Raw genomic sequence first — 20,793 nt, forward strand, 5'->3', positions numbered from 1 at the left:
GCCCCTTAGTTTTAAGAAAGTAAATGGTATCATCATGGTAAAAGATGTGATAGGTGAACCTTAGGTTTCGTGAATGTCTTTGCTTAGCGACTTGCAGAAAATAGTTGAAATTATGATCAGTTATTTATTTAGTCTGATAATTCAAAATTTTATACGTGTCTACTCTAAAATGATAATTTTATGATCAATTAAATTTTACATCTTCACCTTTTATTTCATATCTGATATTCTTTCTATAAGACGTTGCACAATGATTCCTTACCTGGAAACTTAATTTTTTCCATGCAGATCTTTACAGATTAAAGAGATGAGGAAGGATGCTTAGATGGAAAAGGAAATATATTTATCGATCAAAAATTTATTTATTTATACAATTCTATCATTTCTCATTACTGGTACAATGGAATATTGTTCATGATTATTATCGTCTTAATGAGTGAGAAAAACAAAATAATAGATTTCTTCATGTTTGAATTGGGCTTGAGGAAACAACCCATTCCACGGCATAGTAGAAATCGCTAACCTCCCCACCCTCTATATAATGTCATATCTGTTTTTATGAAGTAGACTTTCTTTTGATCAGCAGGTGCAATTGAAAAGCTATTTTTCAAAACAGAAAATTTCATTTTTTTTTCAAATTCACTTTTTACTTTTCTGAATGCATTTTTCCATTCAATTTCCACTTTCCAACATAGTGTTTAAATATTCTTCTACTACTACCAGTATTCACCAATATGCATATTAATGCGTGATTCACTCATCAAAATTCAATCTTACTCATCCAAATTTAAATGAGAATTTAAAATACTCCTTCAAAATTTATGTAATTTTTTTTAAATTTATTTCTCTGTTTTTTTATAGTAAAAAAAATACCCCTCTTTTTAGATAATTACCCCTTAAAAATTTGGGAAGAACCAAAACAAACAAGCTTTAACAAACCAAAACTAACATTATTGATAGTGATTTATATCAAACAAAATTTGCAACGTCGAGTGATCAGAATATGGCCATAAAAATTACAGATTGTTTCACCAATCATAATTTTTTCTTCTTTCCTTGAAACATTCCAATGACAGTCGTTGCAGGTGATATTGGTCTTTGCCAATATCGAGAGATAAGAGAAATTAGACTTATCCGGATTTCAGATATCGGCAATTTATCGCAGATATATTTATATATTGATAGCGATATATATACATACAATTTTTTTTTCGCATCGTCTATTTCTGTATAACATATCTCTTATGCAGGAGCCTTAATTGAAAAAAAAAAAAATCCAATAATTCGGGCCGAATGCAGAAGTACCGAACTGAGCATTAAAGTAATTAAATGGTCGAGACATCGCCATATGTAAAAGTAATATAAAAAGACGATGGCAATTCATCATCGAACCTTCATTTTTTTTTTCTCCCCTTGTATCAGGGATTCGAGCTTTAGGGTAGAATCATTTATTTTTTTTTATTATTATTGCCTTTATTTCTTGTTATGCAATTTTTTTTCCGTTCATTTGAGTTCCTGTAATTTTTTGTATGAGTGTGTAGGAATGGTGAAGGGGTCGGTCGTTCTTCGTTTCTTTGTTTTGGCAACAGCGCGGAAACAATAGGCAGAACTCGATGGTTTGATTAGAACCGTTTGTTATATTTGACTAAGCGCGGCCACCTGGAAAATAATACATCGCTTTTACTCAGGTAATTGTTATTTTTATTCTTTACATACTACTCTGTTCATCATTGGGTCCTTCCTAACTATATATATATATATACATACATTTTTTTGCAGTTTATCATTTTTTACCTACAGTGCATTTAACATTATCATTACAATTTTTTCTCCCAATTTTTTTGATGGAGAGTTTTATTATAAAAAAATACGTTAAATGGTCCCAAGTGCCCTGAGTTATATATTTTTTTCTTCCTGTGAACCTCTCTAGAAAAAACCATCCGATGCGTTTTTCTTAATTATTATTATTACTTTTGGAATTTTTTCTTCATTTCTTTTGAATACAATACTTTGATAAAAAAGAAGGACCTGTACAAACAGAATATAATGATAAAACGACTTTGTGTGTTAAAAAAAAAAATGTAACGATCATCGTTATAGTTTTAACTTTTCTTAAATGAAGGAGAAAAAAATCAAGTACAGCTGAAAATTATCGGCTGAGGTGTATCGGAAAAAAATTCGTACATTACAACATCGAATAAAAAAAAAAAAAGATGGAAAATCATTTGTTTTATATCTTACGCAAATGTCGGGCCATTTTATAAGAAACTCAAACTGGTGGGCCACTTTAAAGCAAGGGTATTCAACAGTGTTGAATACCCTTAATACCCATAATACAACAGTATTACGGGAAATCATTGACGGAAAAGCAGGCCATACATAGCCTAAGGGTGAACGTTTTTTCTCTTCACCGGTGGCGAAATGGAATGGCTGGTGGGCCAAAAACCCCAATAGTTAACGTGTTAAAAAAATAAGACAAATGTGTGGCACCTCAGAAAACAATGAAAAAAAAATTAGTAATAATATTTCGCATAAAGAGATTAATTAAAAATGTATAAACATTATAATGTTTGAAGATTTTTCCATTTTTATCAGAAATCTTGAAAATTTCTATCTTCGAAAAAATCTGTTGAAAAAGACCAAAATTATTGTAAAAATTCACATATCAGTCATAATTGATACATGTGTATATGTATATATTATATGACTAATTTTTAAGCTTCTATTTTTCTATATCTGGTGCAGAAACAAAATTTCCTCAAATGAACTAAACGCTAAAGAAAACAAAATATATTGTTTATAATTTTTATTAATTGCATTTTTAACTGGGTTGCTGTATTTTTGAAATATATGACATCCATATTTTTATGGGCATCTTTTTCTCAGCCACCTCGTTGGGCGTTTTGCCTGTTGTGGCGTTGTATTTGTATAAAGAAACAACGTTTGAGTGGGGAAAAAAATTGAAAATTAAAATTTTATACTGTATTGTTCTCATCTCTATTTTTGAGATTTACTACACTCTATTTTTATTAATGTAAGCTATTTGATTCGCTCTTTCTTAAAAATACTGACAAATAAATCCTGTACCTCATTTTTCTCTCCTAAAGTTAGACTAATTCAGTTAAAAACATTATTTTATTAGACGTGATTTAAGGTAACTTGAGCCTATGCAACTCAAGACGCGGCCCAAAAAAGAAGAGTGAAATTTAGCTCTAATTTTCTAGAAATGTTTTTCTCTCTTAAATTTAATACGAAAAGAATGAATAAATCTCCCCCCCCCCATTCTTATACAGAAACCCATCATTGTGCAGTACCCCAGTCCGTAAATCTTTCATAACCCAGCATTCATTTTTGAAATTTTCAAGATATACGTATTTCTGATACTCAAAAAATACATTAAAATCATAAATGTCAGCAAATCTTTATTTTTTTTCAAATTTAATTAATTTATTTTTTTAAAGAAATAATTCACTTCGTTCGAACTTTTTCAGTCTAAGTGATGTGATGTATATCCATCTCTTCACCATCTTCATATACAATTTTTTTTCAGAATTTCATTTTCTCCTGCAAGCCATCTTAAACCCCCTAAAAGCTCAACTGTAAGTGCTGCCTTCTGATGAAAGCCCCTAAAGTTCATATTCATCATATTACTTACTCAAAACTTACACAATCCTTTGATTTAAAGCTTAACTCCCTGCACTTAAAAAAAAAATTCTACGGTGAGAAAAGCCAACCACGAAATTTGTGCATTCAGGGTCTGAAAGAGTTCATACGGAAATGCACGATCTTATATATAATTAGTATAAAAATATAACTTTTATTGAATTTTTTGCAACATAGCTACCGTAATTTTCTACTTTATAATCACAGAGATAAATTTTGCTACTTTGAGAAAAAATGCCATCGTATATATAGTCGGCAGTGGTGTGTAATTCACATATCCAGATTTCATTCGTTAATAATTGTTGATGAATGAAATTTGTCTCCGCGGATTATATAGGAAGGAAATTATAATTATATTGTAAAAAGTATTTTAATTAAAAGATCGTGCATTTCAGTATTACGGCAAGAATTTGCAGAAAATTTTATCTATTAATGATTTAAAAAAATATAAAATCTTAGGAAATGAAAGGGGTTGTTTGCCATTTTTTTAATATAAAAAAGAGAGAGTTCTTTATTCATCTCTAAATCTTATCAAATTATTATTTTTCACAAATTAATTTTAAATATTTATCCAAATTTATTTCCCATAAAAAAAATTATGAAAACGAACCCAAAATTACAATCCCAGAAAGAAAATCTGCAGATATAATCCGCACTACTTCTTAACCGTACATGTACCTCGAGTACATTTCTCCGTGGAATTTCTTACTAACCGGTACGTGACAGAATGTGTTGGGCACGCATATTTTATATGCATTGCCCTAACGCGTTTATGCTGTGAGAGTTGCGCTTGTTTTATGTTCTTTGCTGGTGCTGTTTTATGACTTCCATATTTTGAAGTGAGGATGTAACGGCTTGAATTTTCATGCTATGTAAGTATCGTGCTGATTACTTTCTCCGGTGAGATCCTTTTATTTTTTAATCTATCACCCACACTGTAAAGTTCCTGTTTTTCTAACGTACAATCCGCAGATTACACGCAGGAAAATACGATAACAGATTTTATTGATGATATGTTTGAAAATTCTGCATCGAATTATGAATTGATGAGTGATAAAGATGTGTCGAAAGAAACCCGACTATCAGGTGCAAGCGTGTGAAATCTCTGACATATTTATTCCGATTATTATTCAAAAAAACGAATATTTATGGGAATAATAATATAGCGATGTATGTAAGTTCCACGTTTTACACACATTCACCCTGGTATCTATGGAAATGTGTAATTTTAATGTGAGATTATCGTATATGATAAAGTCTTTAATTTAACTGACACTTTTGAATGAAGAAACAACACGAAAATTTGAGCACAGAATACAAGTTTTCTAACGTATAGTCTCTTTTTATTGTCAATGACAGAAAAAGTTTCACACGGTCTTTGTACAAAAAAATCAAATTTTGATAAAGCAAAAAAAAAACAACTTTGTGTTCACGTCGTTATGAACTTTTGATTTCAACAACTATCATTACTTTTGAATTAAAAAAAAAGTTTGAAACACAAATTACACACACGATTAGCTCATGCATGGTAGACGCCGTCAATCAAAAACAACGTTTTATGAATAGTGCTCGTAATTTTCAGAAATTTTCGCCCCATCATACAAGCACACACACACATAGGCAAGAACAACGTCTTTAAAACAATAAAAATTTGCGCGAAAATTACACAAGAACACATTTAAGATTTATTTTCAAATCTTTTTATCTTGTTGATGTTTTATATTTCCGTTTTAGAATATCTATATTATATATACATAAATTTTATCAGGTTCTTATAGACAATATTGGTTTAAAAAAAGTTAAATTTATCATACATAGGCAAAAATTTCTCCCATACATTGTGTAAGTATATCAATAAAAGCCGAAAAAAAAATGCTATTTGTCAAATAAATATGTAAAGATTTATTCTTTTCCAAAAAAGAAAAAAAAAAGATTGCAACTCACTCAAACTGATAAATAATAATACATAAAATAAATAATATAATATATTCAAAAATAAATAAACACATAAAATGACTAGGGAACAGTTCTACTTCAAAGTATTTATAATAATGATCTCAAAACAAATGATGAAGTTTCGATTCTCACGGTACTTCTATTTCACAGCTTCGCACCGATAAAAGTCTGCGCTTACTCAGGCCAGTATCAGTTCGAAAACAAAAATGATTAAATTTCCATCTTAAAAATACGCATAAAAATATTTGGTGCATATTCTTCGGATTGATTTATTGAGATTCATTCGATCCTCAATAGCATTGAAAATGGTATCGAGGCGAAATACGTTGAATTACAGTACCAGTAAGAAGTCGAAACAACATAACTAAAATACTTCTAATAAAGTCAAAAATGACACACAACAAATACCGGACAACAAAAACCGGGGTAAGAAGATTACATTAAATTTGATTCTTTTTTTCAAATATATTACATTGATTGTACTATTTAAAACATCACAATGTTGCTAGCCGGATCAAACTGTACAAAACATATATAACATGAAAAACAAGCATATTTACTATGTATTTATTATGCAAGCAAACAATTAGAAAATCAACAAAATCCCACACAATATATTCGATTTTTTTTTCGTATAAACATCACATTTTTGATTTAAAGGAACATGAAATGACTAAGAAAATCAAAAATCTAATGACACATGATTTAATGTCAAAAATTAAAAATGCTATTGTTATGTAGCAAACAGATATAATTACATTTTTTACTGTTGAAATACTCAGTTTTCAACCCATTACAGGACGTTTATTAAGTTTTTTTATATTGAAATTACCAATGGTGATTTTGGAAGTCACAGGCAATTTAATTTTTTTTTTTAAATCTTCGACATGGATGTCTATAAGCAGATAATGAGGAAGTATTTTTTCTCCTTCGTAATATTCAAATAAAATGCAAAAATACCATAACTTTCATAAAACAAATCAATTTAATTCTTTTTCTATAAAACATAATAAGTTGAAATAAATTTATTGGAAATAATATGAAATTGAATAAATATTTAGTACACATCAGAAATATGTTTATTATTGTTTTGATTGTTTGAAATATTTGTTTTATTCAAATAAATATTGTAACAGTGTAAAAAAGAGAAAAAAAATTATTTGTTTCTCACGAAATACAGTATATAGACAAACAACAATGAATCATATTGAAAATTTGAAGAAAAACAGAATGGAGAGTTTTTAACTAATATTTTTTCGGTTATCATAACTTATAGAATGATAATATATGATTTATGTATGTATTTTATTTTTATAGTGAGACTTCATTGATATTTGAATTTTAATTATAATATACAGTTATAAATACAGTTGACCCCGCCAGATAGGATATAAACGATTCCAGCGCGCAATATCAGATTTTATGCGGAAAACTATTCATTTGTCATTTTACAACGTTAGTACAGGTTGTATATTGAAAACTGATGAAGGATCAATATTAATAAAGCTTCTCGAACAAATCAGACATCAAAAATGGAATGAAAATTATATTTCACTACAATGATCACGACACCTAAGGTTTTTACTTTTAATTAGGAAAGTAAGCGGCTTTTATTGGCTCTACAGAAAATAAAAATAAAATAATTAAATGCACGTATTGAAGACAACCTGAATACTTGAAGGTTAGTACCTACACACAATTGTATTTTTTTTAAAATCTTATCATATTTTCAGTGAATGCAAAATGTTTCATCTAATGAAATGTGTATAGTGGTTGATGTGTATTAACAGTTGACGTGTGAAACGTAATATTCAATTAAGTGAGGAAAAGTCGTTGAAATTTTTTATCATTTTAAGGGGGGAACTTTAGCATTGCTTCATGGGAGAAACTTTGATGCCGGATGATTTTATCCATTTAAGCGGGGTATCCGTTTATCCGTTATCTGATTAAGCGGGGCCGACTGCGTTTTTTCTGAAGTGGATCAAAGCGTAACTTTGAATATTATTGATTAGCTTCGTGTGTACCTTCATGTGAAATTATTATAATTTTTCTCACTTTTAATATGATCTCTTGGGAAAACGTAGATTAGTTAAGTAAAAAAGTTATTAAAGGATCTTAATTAGCACCTTTCTTTTTTTCCGTATCGTTACAATCTGTTTTCACCGCTAGTTTCATATCTCTTCAAGTAAAATCACCATCAAATATAATCTGAACGTTTAATTCCATGAATTCATAAAGGATCCAGTATATTTATCAATAAGTTGTTGGTAACAGTTACCAACTGATATAGTGTTTTTGTAAAAGCACAAAATCAGTACAATCATATACGAAATATCAGTCGTAAAACACACAGATTATTTATATAAGATCCCAAAGGTTGTCAAAGATCTACGTAATTGGCAATCATTACATTAGCTGGTTTGGATACGATCGATAAAATAGCGTTGCACCATTTGTTTGTCCGCGACAATGTCCATGACACAGGAACTTGTGAAATCAAAGTTTCCATTATTTATCCATCATAAAAGTTTTTATTCAATCGATCCAGTAACGTTTCAAAATAAGAGACGAAGTGAGGGATTTAAAACAAAACAAAATACCAATGAGGGAGAGAAAAAAAAAACAACCAAGATGGCCCTCAACAGGAAAACCCCTTTTCTTGATAATTTGCAAGAAAAAGAAGAAGAAAACGACTTATAACAAATATCCAACCACAAACAATGGTTACAGTTCACCCTTGCCAAGTGAGGAACTGGTACCACAAGAAGACGTCGACGGAGACAGAGGAGATTCGGCAGCAATGACGTGGCCGTTGAAATCCGACGTTTTCCTGATGCCGTCGTTGATGACATCGTCGTCGACGTCGTGACCACCGTTACTCGACGGCGACACAAGATCGACTACTACAACGCTGCTGTTGTTCTTTCTTTGTTTCGTAGATGTCGTGGATGGTGTCGTCTTTTTCTTCTCTTCTTTGTGAGGGCAGTCGGCAATGAGATGTTCCTCGGACTTGCAATGATGACACCTTTTCGGCTGTGGGCCCAAAGAACACTTTGCCGCTATATGATTGGCAAATTCACCGCAGTTATAGCACCTGCAAAGATACAAAGAAATAGTTTTAGCACGATGGTCATTTTGAAAAGTTTTAGCAGCCATGTATTAAATGCATGGGCGAAGATACGGGGAATCTAATAAAGTCGAACTTGGTTAATTCGAATTTTTACGAGCTCCCATTGAGTTTTCTATCTAATTTAATGTCACAATTTTTTGTTTAAATCGAATTTTTTTCAATTGTTTTGGATAATTTGAAGTTGGAGGGAAAAATCGTGATTTTTGTATAAGCAAATTTAGTTTGGGAAAATTCTATAAATCAGATTTTGTTTCATTTGACCAAGTTATTTACAACAAATCTTTGAAGACCAAAATGCATAATTTTTTACGTAATTTCAGCACAATATGGATGCCATTTTTTCCATCTTAACTTCTGGTTCGAACTGCTATGCTAACATCCTGTCTGTTGAGCAACGTGAAAAGATATGTGAAACCAGTCTAAAAAAATATACCCAGCTGTTTATGGACTTGAAAAAAAACCAAAAAAAACAAAAAACGAATACTTTTTTCTTTGAAAATGGCAAGCTTTGCTAAAATGTATGTCAGAATTTAATTTGCTTTTGACAACCAATCAATGAGTATTGATAGAAACTTTCGGATTAACCTGCGTGTATCAACTATGTATCAAAACGCAAAAGATGATTACTTTTTGTGTGGATCGCATATCACTGTCTCCACGTAAAGTTTTACTGAAAAGATTCCGAAATGACACAAATAACCCGATGAAGTACAAGTTCCTACTTGTGACGTACGAGCGTATTTTTCCGCCCATGTAAGGTTCCCAGATTCCCTGTCATCTTTCTGACAATCAGAGGGGAAGGGGGGGGGGGAACCCTCTTTTCCCGGAACGTCGAAACTCAAGCAAACCTTCTATGGGTACGTGTTTTTTGTTTGTCCAACACGATGTTCCTTCCAACGTCTGGCGCATTCGCGTGCCGACCACCTGGTAAGTTGTACTCTGGAGAGATCTCTGAAAGGTGAAGGGGGAAGGAAACAAACCTGTGCCGCTGACCATGCAGTGCGTGCTGATTTCCATGGTTGTACGGGGGAGAAGATAGGTCCGTTAAGATCCCATTCGCTCTTTGTGCGAAGCGGGTTTGGGCAAGGTTCTCCCACACACACGCATATAGTACTCTGTATATTTCGACCTGAGCAACATCAACAATAGAAGGAATAAAAAAAAATATATAGAGTAGGCTCAACAACAATGGAGGAAGAAAAGGAACACAGAGTTATTGAATGCGTAGGCCCCGACACAAATGATGCTTGTTTACCGCCAGTGAGTCTGGCGATCTTTTCGGTATATTCCGACGGGTCGGTCAGACGGGGAGGAGGGGGGGGGGGAGAAGAGCCCAACAGTCAGATGGATTCGCCGTAAACAAGGGCCAGACTGGAAAAACCCTCCTCACCAGTATGAATCGGTAAGTTCTCTCCACCTACTATTACTACTATCAGAGAACCCTGTCTAGATTGGCCTGTGCACTTCTCCCCTTCCTATTTCTCCTCCCCCCCCCGCGCTGTTTCGGTAGGGGTAGCTGTGTTCAAGCACGATTCAGAAATGATTGCTAAGTAATGCTTTGCTTTTTACTCGTGTGTATATGTATTTTGTATGTTACATCTGCACCTGGACTGTAATTTCACTAGTAAAAGGAGATTAAAAAAAAACTTCCTCCCAGATATTATTAGGTATTAAGTAGTTGTAACTACTATGGTCATCATACTGTGTAAAATAACTATTGTATACGTAACTCTGTATAATATTTTCCTAAACGCGTACGCTTCGAGTACAGTCATAAGATGCAGTCAAGTCCATCATTTATGGATTCTAAGACCGTGTATTTAAAAGCATGCGTATTCAGTGCTAACATCGTGACCATATTGGAACAACTTTCACGGATAGCATCAAAATTATTATAGCGTGATTTTTTTTTTTCCAACAGCCTGAATGCGGGATTCCAAACAGTCATTTGATTTAGTGCATCAGTAAATTAGATAGATCAATATGAAGTTAAAGTGAAAATCGTTCTAAAATTAGCATAGTAAAAACTGATTTTCTTTTAAATGCGATCAAGATAATTTACATTCATTTCTCTAATTTGTGGGAGGGAAGGTAATTAATATTTTTCGTGTCAGGGGAGCAGAAACGGATTTATGGCTTTGCTGTCTGCAAGCTAGCCATATTTTTCTACTCTTCGCCCGATCAACTTAATGTTTTTGACCACCAATTACAAAAATTTGTTGTCCTGGGCTTAGTTCCCCTGCAAATACGCCTCTGGTCATGAGTAATTTCAGCACCAGAAGAAAATTGTCATCCATGCCATGATTCTACATATATGTTCATGCCAACATAATGTGATTTTTACTCTAATAGAATGCTTTAAAAAACATTATTACCGAATTTCAATCTTTTACGAGTGCAAAAAGAATATATATCATTGGAAATCGGCATCACATCTGATTCAAACTGTATCGAATGTCTTTTAAATCCGGGAAAGACGTCACCATTTAAACTGATTAAAGGATTAAATAACTTGATTAACATTGGTGATATGTTTGCTTTTTGAAATCAGTATTAAAATTTGAACTTTATTTCATGCTTATTATTATTCCAACTATTAAATATATGTAAAATGTTTTTTGGCATAGCACATATCATCAGTTATGTATGTATTAACGGAAAAATATTTGAGAGATCCATTCATAAATAGGTTTATAAAAAAAATTAATATTTCTTTAATTTTGAAAAATTTGAATGTCAAGTTCAATTTCAAATAAGATTGAGTAAATGAAATCTCAATCTTTTGCTTCATTTTATAAACTTAAAAGTTTTCTTCATTTTGAAACATAGTTTATTCAATTCCTTGATGATGTCATGCTATTTCATCATGTGCACACCAGTTTTAATAGGACTAATACATTATTATTCTTAATTTTTAAAAAACAGACAACAGTACTCTTCAGAAAACAGCAGTTCGAGTACAACGGAAGAGTTTAAATTTTCAACGGGATGGATGAAATATACCATGATTAATACACAGTAAATCAACTGCTTCGACAGGGGGAAACCGGTATCGATTGATAAGGAATAATTCTAGGTTGTGGTGTCACAGGGAGTTTTTCCTCTAATAGCGTTGTTAATAAATGGAATAGGTTACCTTCGGGGGTAGTGAGTTCTAACACAATCGACAGGTTTAAAAAGAAATACAATAGACATTGTAGGATAAATCGAGGAGTTATCCCTACTTAGATAAGACAACCATTATCTTTTTTTTATGGGCAGTGCATTATATGATTATTTATTAGTTTTTCTTTCGTGACATGCGCTTTTATATAGGGCTGCAGTAATTTGGTTATATTTGATATCTATATTTTTCTGGACATTTTTTTCAGCCAGCTCGGTGGGAATTTGCCTGTTTGTATTTGCATTTGAACCATATGCGATTATAACTCTCTTTATATCTGCTGGAAGGACTTTACTGTGTTCCTTGGAGTCACAAAGTGTTTGTATTTCTTTGTTTTTATGTTTGTATTTATGTGTATGTTTGTATTTGTACATATGTTTGTGTTTTGCGATTTGTTTATATTAAAAAAAGGGGAAAAAATCAAAGATCAAATGCAATGCAATAAAAATGTGCATTATAGTGATTATATGTGCATTAAGATTAAAATATATAAACCAATGATTACTTATTATTTTTAATTTTGTTTCTATTATAGCATGGTTTTTGAGGCTTTTTGATCATGTTAAAAGGTATGAGATGCCGTAATTAAACACAGAGGTCGTCAAAATATCATTGGCGCAGTTTGTATCTGAAACATACATTAATTGTTCGTTCACAGCTTCTAACTGGAATCAACAGTTGGCTACGCACCTGGGTTCTTTTAGGCGATGACTATACTCAGTAATCGTTCTCTAGACGAAGAAGAAAAGCAGCTGGTGACGAGCAATAGGAAAAAAAAAGTAAAAGTAGGAATCGCACAAAGAGAGAGAGAGAAAAGATCAACACAATAAGCAAATCGTTAGATTCTTACGAAAGAGGAAAAAAAAAAGATTGTATATACAGAGAAAGAGAGAGAGATCAAGAAAGGAAAGATAAGCAAGGAAGGAAAAAGATCAAGGCGTGTTCCGAGGTTACGTTGACCAACAAATTCATGAGTGAGGATATGCAGAAAAGGGAGAAAAATATAAAGAAGCAAAAAAATAAGATGAACGAGGGAAGAGGGGGAAAAACGATAAATGGGGCAAAAATACGTCTGAAGAATATGTGTCAATAGCTTATCCTTTTCTGGAAGAGCGTACAACTGTCTGCACGTGCTTAGTAAACAACTTCAAAACATGGAAAGTACGAAATTCTAACTTTTTTTTTCCGCCATGGAGCATTTTTGTTTAGAAATTGAAAGGAACACTGATAGTGACAATTGACAGTCATTAAATTGTGGTTGAAGCTTAACATAAATATTATGACATTAGACCATTATAATTTGATGAGATAGGTGAAATTTGATCAGTGAAATGCTCTTTTTTTTAAATAAACAATTCAATTTAATTTTCTAATAACGGTAATAAAAAGTGTAAATTAAAAAAAAATTCCAGACTACCTTTTAGGACACTTTATATGCGTTTCACTGAATACAACTTCCGAAACACTGTCTTGACCAGTGCTCTTCAATCCGAGGGGCGAGGTTATAAGATGCTCGTCTACCACTGTGATGGTTGCCGTCAGGTCCCAGGTTCGAACCGGGGGGGGGGGGAATGAAGAACATAGATAATGAGATATTTTCCCTAACGAGCTTGAGTCGACCACCAATGGTGCCTTCATTTCCACAAAGTTCGTAAATGGCAGTAAATTGCAGTATGGTGAAGTAGTGTTCTCTTCAACCGCTGGTCAATGAAAAATTTGAATCGGTTCATATCCTCTTTAAACCTGAGCTAAAACTGGCTATCAAAAACATTTCTTTTGGTTGATTTGTGTTTATTATATGTCAAAATACTCTTTAAAAAGAATTTTTTTTTCAATTACTTAATTTCGGTCGATAGGTTAATTCTGTCACTAGGAAAATTTGAGTTAGGTACACACGTGTTCAAGTTTGTCTTTACTTGAAAAAAAGAATCATTAAAATCGTTAAAAATGAAGATACACATATGTGTAACTCTGAAGCGAAGAGAATAAAGTTTTTATTTCTGTCTTGGCCCCGTCAGAAAATCTGAATTATTTTTCCTTTTTTTTTTTTTTTTGGCAGTTTATAAATTACTTCTCCCATTAATTTACTTTTTGCTGGTACGCAGATTATTTCTCCTACCCATTTTTGCCGGTTCGCAAATTATTTCTCCTAGTTATTCATTGCTTTCACTACTTATTTTTTACCCGTCCTTCAATTATTTCTTCCATTTATTTTTTGCTGGTCTATTTCTCCAATTTATTTATTTTTTGCAGACCAGAAAAATATTTCTTCTATTTCCAACGGTCAATGAAATTAATCAACATTTTTCCCTTTATCGAAAAATATTCAGCATATACCAATGGACAATGATTGTTCTTTGATTCAAGCTCACGGACTCCTCTAAATTCTTTCCAAGGAGGCGCCCACCACCCCGATGCTTAGACCAGGAGTCCACGGATTCTTGGTTAAGAAAACCCAGTCTAGACATTAAACCGGAAGCCATTATAATGATATAAACATGGGTATATATCATTATAAACTCTATTTAACATACATTATTGATCAATACAAATTGTAGAAATTTATAATCAGTCTTATTTGAAACAGAAGTAAAAAATTCAAAAATTTTAAAAATGAAAAAAAAAGTTATATGTATATATGAATAAAGTATTTATATGAAGGGATTTCAAATATTTTGCTACATTTGATGAACTCAAAACAGCTTTTTTCATTCTGAATCAATTCTCGTTGAATATCATTGACGTCAATCTATTTTATCAAGCACGCAAAGTGTTTACAGCACTTCTTTTTCTTACTGTTCACAAATTTGCAAGAAAAGTAAGTAATGAAGATATGCGAAGCATTGTATTGCTAGAACATAGCATGTACAATCGAAAACATGCACACGAAGTTTGAAATACATCAATGGTTATAAAATATTTTTAAGATGACTGCCTACCTTCGGGATGCTTTTTTTTAATTGAAAAGGCCATTTTGGATGAAACGGATATGGTATAAAATTAAGAAAACAATTGTTATTTCATGAATATTTTGGCAAAAGAAAAAAGATTTGCATTGTAACAATTGCGCATGTAAAATTAGCATATTTTCAGCACTTCTGCTAGACATTGTGCACTGAAAACTACTGCTCGTATCAACATGTTCTTCACGCAGATAATTACTATGGCATTGTTCTGTGTAACGAAATGAAAGTTTAATAACACTAGGAAAACTTTTTGAAATATGATTGTTTACATGAAAAACTTGATATTCTCCATTCAAAATAATGTAAATCAAAAAGTTTCAAACATGTCGCTTAGTTTTTAGTCCGTTGCGCAGCCAGAGCTGTTTAAAATATATTAGGAGAGATTTATAGAGATAAATAGAAAAATACTTGAGAAATCAAGTTTTTCGTGAAGTGAAAAAAATAAAAATATTGCAAATCTTCAAAAAATCAACATTCAAAGCTTTCATTTTCAGACTAAGAGAATTAAATTCATTTCACTTAATTCGCAATAACTTCGCATCTAGATTTTGTAGAGATGAAAATAAAACAGTTCTGCATTCTAGAATAACTGCACGTTTAAATGAACGCATAAAAACAATTTGAAGAAATTTCTGTGAAATTCGTCATTTGAAGTAAGGCAGTCGCTTTAATGAAAAAAAATCCTGCTAGAGCATAGTTTTCAAGGCTTTTTACCCGGTTTTAAAAGGTACGAGACTTTAACGATTCCCGAACTTTCACAAACGAATTCGAATTGACATGCACTTTCCTTCTCAACGCACCGGCCGTTAAGAACAAAATAATTTTCCAATTATTGATCAGTTCTTACAGAAACTGCGAACATCACCCCCCCCCCCCCTCACCTATATTCTGAATGTACGTATTTTCTTTTTTACTTTCATATTTGTATTCCGTTCCTTAAAAAAAAAGAAAAAGAAAGAGGACAAAGTAGAGTAACATCAGCAGCATCCGTAAACGCAAATCACGAGCGATGACAAGGCAGATGTTATCCAGACGTGAGCATTTTATATGTTTTGTGTCTCGTGGGTGGATACAGGGAGACAGCCGGTGAAAAAAATAATAAAGATAGGGGAGGCATTGAAAAAAGCATCACTTTTACATACGAAGCCATTGAAAATAATCGGTAATAATCGGGGGGGGGGAGAAATAAAGGCGTGTATGGGCTTCAGTAACGGGCAATGCGAAGGCGGAGGCTGTTACAAACCAATCAAATCCGTCGAACCACCAAAAAAAGTATCCACCCAAAATTTTTCATTTTATTTTTCACGAGGAAGAAAACCAATCATTGTATTCGTTTTTTGAAACGCTTCTCGTTATAAGAACTGTATTTTTCGAAGAAAAAAAAATACCCTTCACATTTTTTATATGTATTATTAGAATATATATACTTTCTTATTTGCCTTTAAAATAGATACGATTCTGAAAGTGAATGCAATCATGAAGATTCACAGTAAATTATTTGAAATCAATATAAAATTGCAAGTTTTGAGCAGTTTTTTCTCTCTGGAAGGAGTTTTTTGAGTGAAGAGGGAGAAGTTGAAGGTTTTGACTGAATATTGAGTTTTTATTATGATTCGTAAAAATCCTGTAACGGTGGTTTTGTTACATGCTTATCAATTATGTAACAAAGCCCATTTTCATTGCAGTATTTTTGTGATTTTTTTGGCAATTTTTGATGTTTGTCATTCATAAATATATTCTGACATTCGTAAATGTTTTAAAATGGTTTGTCATTTAACTGAGGTCTTATTTAATTGTACCGTAATTTACTGCGTATACCCGCAGTTGTGAATTTCGCTTCTTCGAGAAAAAAACCTTGGCATGTAATCCGCATATGCAAATTTCATTCATTAGTGATGAAATATGATGAAACAGAAAGTTTGTCAAGTTTTTGTTGAAAAAAATGTGAATTCTGGTGTATTTACATAATTTCGAATCAATTTCCATGAATTTTGAAACAATTTTTTTTCCCACGGATTTTGAAAAAAATTCTTTTAACATGAATATTAAAACAATTTTACTTAACCATGAATTTTGAAACAATTTTCTTTCCTTTACTATGAATTTTAAAACACTTTACAATTAATTTCGAAACTATTTTACTTTACAATTAATTTCGAAACTATTTTACTTTACAATAAAATTCGAAACTATTTTACTTTACAATAAAATTCGAAACTATTTTACTTTACAATAAAATTCGAAACTATTTTACTATTATTTATTAATTTACTATTATTAATTATTTCCTTCTCATGAATTTTGGAACATTTTTCTTTATCATGAATTCCAACTCAAAAATCAAAATAAGGGATATTAGTTTAACAGCAGTTACTTAAGTGATGAAGAAAGAGAATTTTACAGGATAAAGAAAAATTTTAAATCTTCAGTAGACTAGGGGAAAAAATGGGAATAAAAATTGATTGACTTTTAATGAGGCTGATTTAACGACTCTAATGACTTCATTAGATAGATCTGAATTTCATTAAAAAAATGAACACTCAAGATTTTTTTTTTTGAAGAGCCGTTCCAAGTTCCACCACGGCATTGAGGTATAACTTTTCCTTAAGAGGCACCTGCAAGGATTTCGAAAGAAGGAGAAAACAGGAAAGGAAAAAAGAAAAGAGGGTACGAAGGGGGAATTTGAAAACGAAGAAAAAAAAAAAGGTTTCGAATCAGTTTCACGAACATGGCACGTGGCCTTCCAGGGCAAAAAGTTCCCAACCTAAGCATCTCGGCACGCGTAAGAAACGTGGTAGATTTCTCTCCCCTTTTTTGTACGTAGAAAGAGAAAAAAAAAAGATCAAAACATTTTTTCCTCCATAGTTCAGAAACCAGAAGTTTTCTTGGGACTCTTTCAGCCATTATCATCACAATGACATGTCGAAACAAAGTCCACGCCGCTTAATGTGATCGCATCGGAACTTGGGGTTTCTGATAACAATAACCGAATGCTAATCACGAAAAGTAATTTGCAAGTACGATGAACATGCATCCCGTTTGGTTAAACGGGACGTATGATAAACGGGTGTTGATAAAACGGGACAACCGTTTTTCTTTCCCACATAATTGGTTGCGAAATGCTCAATCGTTCCATTTCTTTTTAAAGTTCTATTCTAAAACGGGATCTTTTTTTCCCATTTAACCAAAAATTTCGCATTTTTGTTAATCAGCCATTGTGAGGCATTAGGATGAAACTGTTTAATGTATCACAAAAATTACGATTTTTTTACTGTACACAATACTGTATACATAGATCCCTTGAGAAAGCCTCTCGGGAAAAGAAATTTAAATCTGGTCAACTGAAAGAAACTGATCAAGAATCGGAGGAAAGTGGTTTTTTTCCATCATACATTTGCCTTCACTATAGGAAGGTTATTGCAAAAGTAGCTTCACAGGTATACGGATCACAACGACTACTAAGGACTGATTAAGACATTATATACAGAAATATTTGTCAACAAGGGAGGTGGGGGGGGGGGGGAGGAGAACACTTTCTAGCCTCTTACATAGTCTTGCAGACTGATAACGGTAACTTACAGGAAAAAGAATGAGTTTCATTGAGCTTTAGCTTCAGAATGCACAAAAAAAATCTTTCGATGGAAAAAATTTTGATAGCATTATCCGAAGTTCTGACAACTATAAACTGATTTTTCCCAATGTATTGGTCCATTCCTTCCACAAGTGATACAATACTATAATGATAATATTATCAGTGATTGAAGCGGCGTCGACTGTATGTATTACAATCTTACACAGAGAGATTAAAAATTTCGGCTCTCTCTCCAGGTACTATTAAAGTGTAGTGTGAAGACAGAATAATATATATATTTTAGGTCTGTTATTTACTCGATGTATTAAAACATGTAATGTATGGCAAACATATAGTTATCTCAAGGTTTCAAGAATAAATAGTCCTACTGCCCATAAAAATATGCATTTCGCAAGCCAATTTCAATATCTATTTTAGGTTACAAGAAATAATAATGAGTTTTCAAAGGTGAACTAACGGTGGAGCGTTTAACAAATGCCCGAGGAAAGCGTGTTGGATGATATCTGACATAGGACTGGAAAAAATTAAGTTGGTGCCAAAGATGTGAAAAATGTTCCGACTAACATTTTTTGATGTGAAATTGTAATTTATTCAATTTTTTTGCGATATGAAAATTATAAAAGAAACAATATGTTTTGGATTTCATGGAAGGGTGGCGTCAAAACTGAACTTCTGAGGTTACGGGGAGGGGAGGGCCTACACTGTGCACTGACCTACACTGCATGAAGTCCGCTACATCAGAAAGGTTGGGATGCACTGCATTAGAGAACAAATACAGTTTCACTGGTTTCCTGTATGTAATCTATTAACTATTTTCACCCATAACTAATATTTTATGTTGTAAGATTTTATAAAGAAATTGTCATTTCTTAACATCTAATTTTACATTTGGTTTTTGAATATTTATATCTTACAATTTTATCGTGGTAACCAAATGCCTTAAATATTATGTTTTTATGATAGCTTATAGACATTAGATCAGGGGATTGACAAATCGAAAAAATATTTTGGCACTAGCAAAATTTCTTCAGAGCCAAGCATGGTATTTTTCTCAAGGAAAACGGTCCTAAACAATGTTTTTCTTCACTTTTACCTAGTTAAGATGTAGCGTAATGATATCAGAAAGTTTTGTATCACCCTAAGACTCCAATTTAGAAACCACCTTTAGAAAATTTTAGTCACGATGCTGATTTTCTAGTCACCATGTTGACCCGACACCTGGGGTATGTTCAGCCCTGCACTAGGTTGAAGAAAATGAGAAAGTTTTGGAACAAATAAAAGGATTAATTTTTTATTTTTACGCAGACAAAATACATTTTTTTGTGTCAAAAAAATAAAACAAAACAATAAACAATTGATGAAATTATCTCTGGAATTCACACGAAAGGTGCAACTGCTTTCAGATTTTGGATAAGAAATTATTATTTCAAAAAGGATTGAAAGAAATGCCAGAGATTCGACTGATCATGTGATAGATTTCTTAGTGTACATTGAAATCTATCACAAAACTAATGATAAATATTTTTTTGGAAGAGAAAGTGAAATATTCATTCAGTAACAGAGAGGATAACAAAATAACATTGACAATTCAATATTGACAACGAATCAGGATTTTTCATTTCACTTTCGGGATTCCTCGAGCTCGAGGCTTCTTTTTTCTTGTCAAAATGAGCATAATAAGCCAAAATATTTTTTCGACAGGATGAATCATTGGTTGAGAGTATTTCTTGTTCTCTTTTCACTATTTTTCATTCTTGCGAAAAGAGGGCGTAACTACAAAAGAGCAGACGAATCGCACAGTACTATAAATCATTCAATAACGGACCCAGTGTCCTAGAGCAGAAGAAGAATAACGAAGAACGGATGAAAATAAGAAAAAAAGGAACAGAAGAAAACTTTGTCCAGGGAAAAATAGCAGTAAAAAATATCTTGTCAGAGACTTTCTCGATACAGCAGCTCCAATTTCTTACATTTTCCTTTGTCAATCTTTCGCTCTCATTCTCTACCCCACCCGTTATACTTCAAGTCTTTTCATTTCTTTTGTTTTCTACACAATTCTTCTCTATTCTTTCTAAGTTCTTGGACATCTCCTCCCATCCAAAGTTCTGTGCAATACAATTAATCTGTCGCCCACTGTCTTCCATTCCTTCTCTGTCTTTTTTTTTTCATTATTATTATTATTATATTTTTTTGTCAAGATTCTCCATGCTTTTACCCCCTATGAAGAACCTCGCTCTCAGGCTTCATACCTAGCATGAAGTCCCAGGACTCCTCATGTGAGGAAGTGGGTAGGTTAGAGGCAGAAGAACCAAAGAGCCTAGAG

General features: G+C 32.3%; 1 protein-coding gene across 2 annotated transcripts in view; it reads right to left on the reverse strand.

Annotated features, from left to right (window-relative positions):
* Nucleotides 1-5,194: 5,194 nt before the first annotated feature.
* The window catches only part of LOC149076410 (protein lin-28 homolog), a 180,511-nt gene continuing 164,912 nt past the window's right edge, over nt 5,195-20,793 (reverse strand). For both annotated transcript variants that reach the window (XM_089243964.1, XM_089243965.1), the window contains exon 4: nt 5,195-8,713. In XM_089243964.1, coding sequence (XP_089100090.1) covers nt 8,344-8,713 — 370 coding nt within the window. In that variant the 3' untranslated portion in view covers nt 5,195-8,343. The remainder of the gene's footprint in view (nt 8,714-20,793) is intronic.

The sequence above is a fragment of the Pholcus phalangioides genome, unplaced genomic scaffold, assembly GCF_987345545.1.
Source record: "Pholcus phalangioides strain wild (caught in Gottingen) unplaced genomic scaffold, Ppha-v1.0 ptg000015l_1, whole genome shotgun sequence".
NCBI classification, from domain to species: Eukaryota; Metazoa; Arthropoda; class Arachnida; order Araneae; family Pholcidae; genus Pholcus; species Pholcus phalangioides.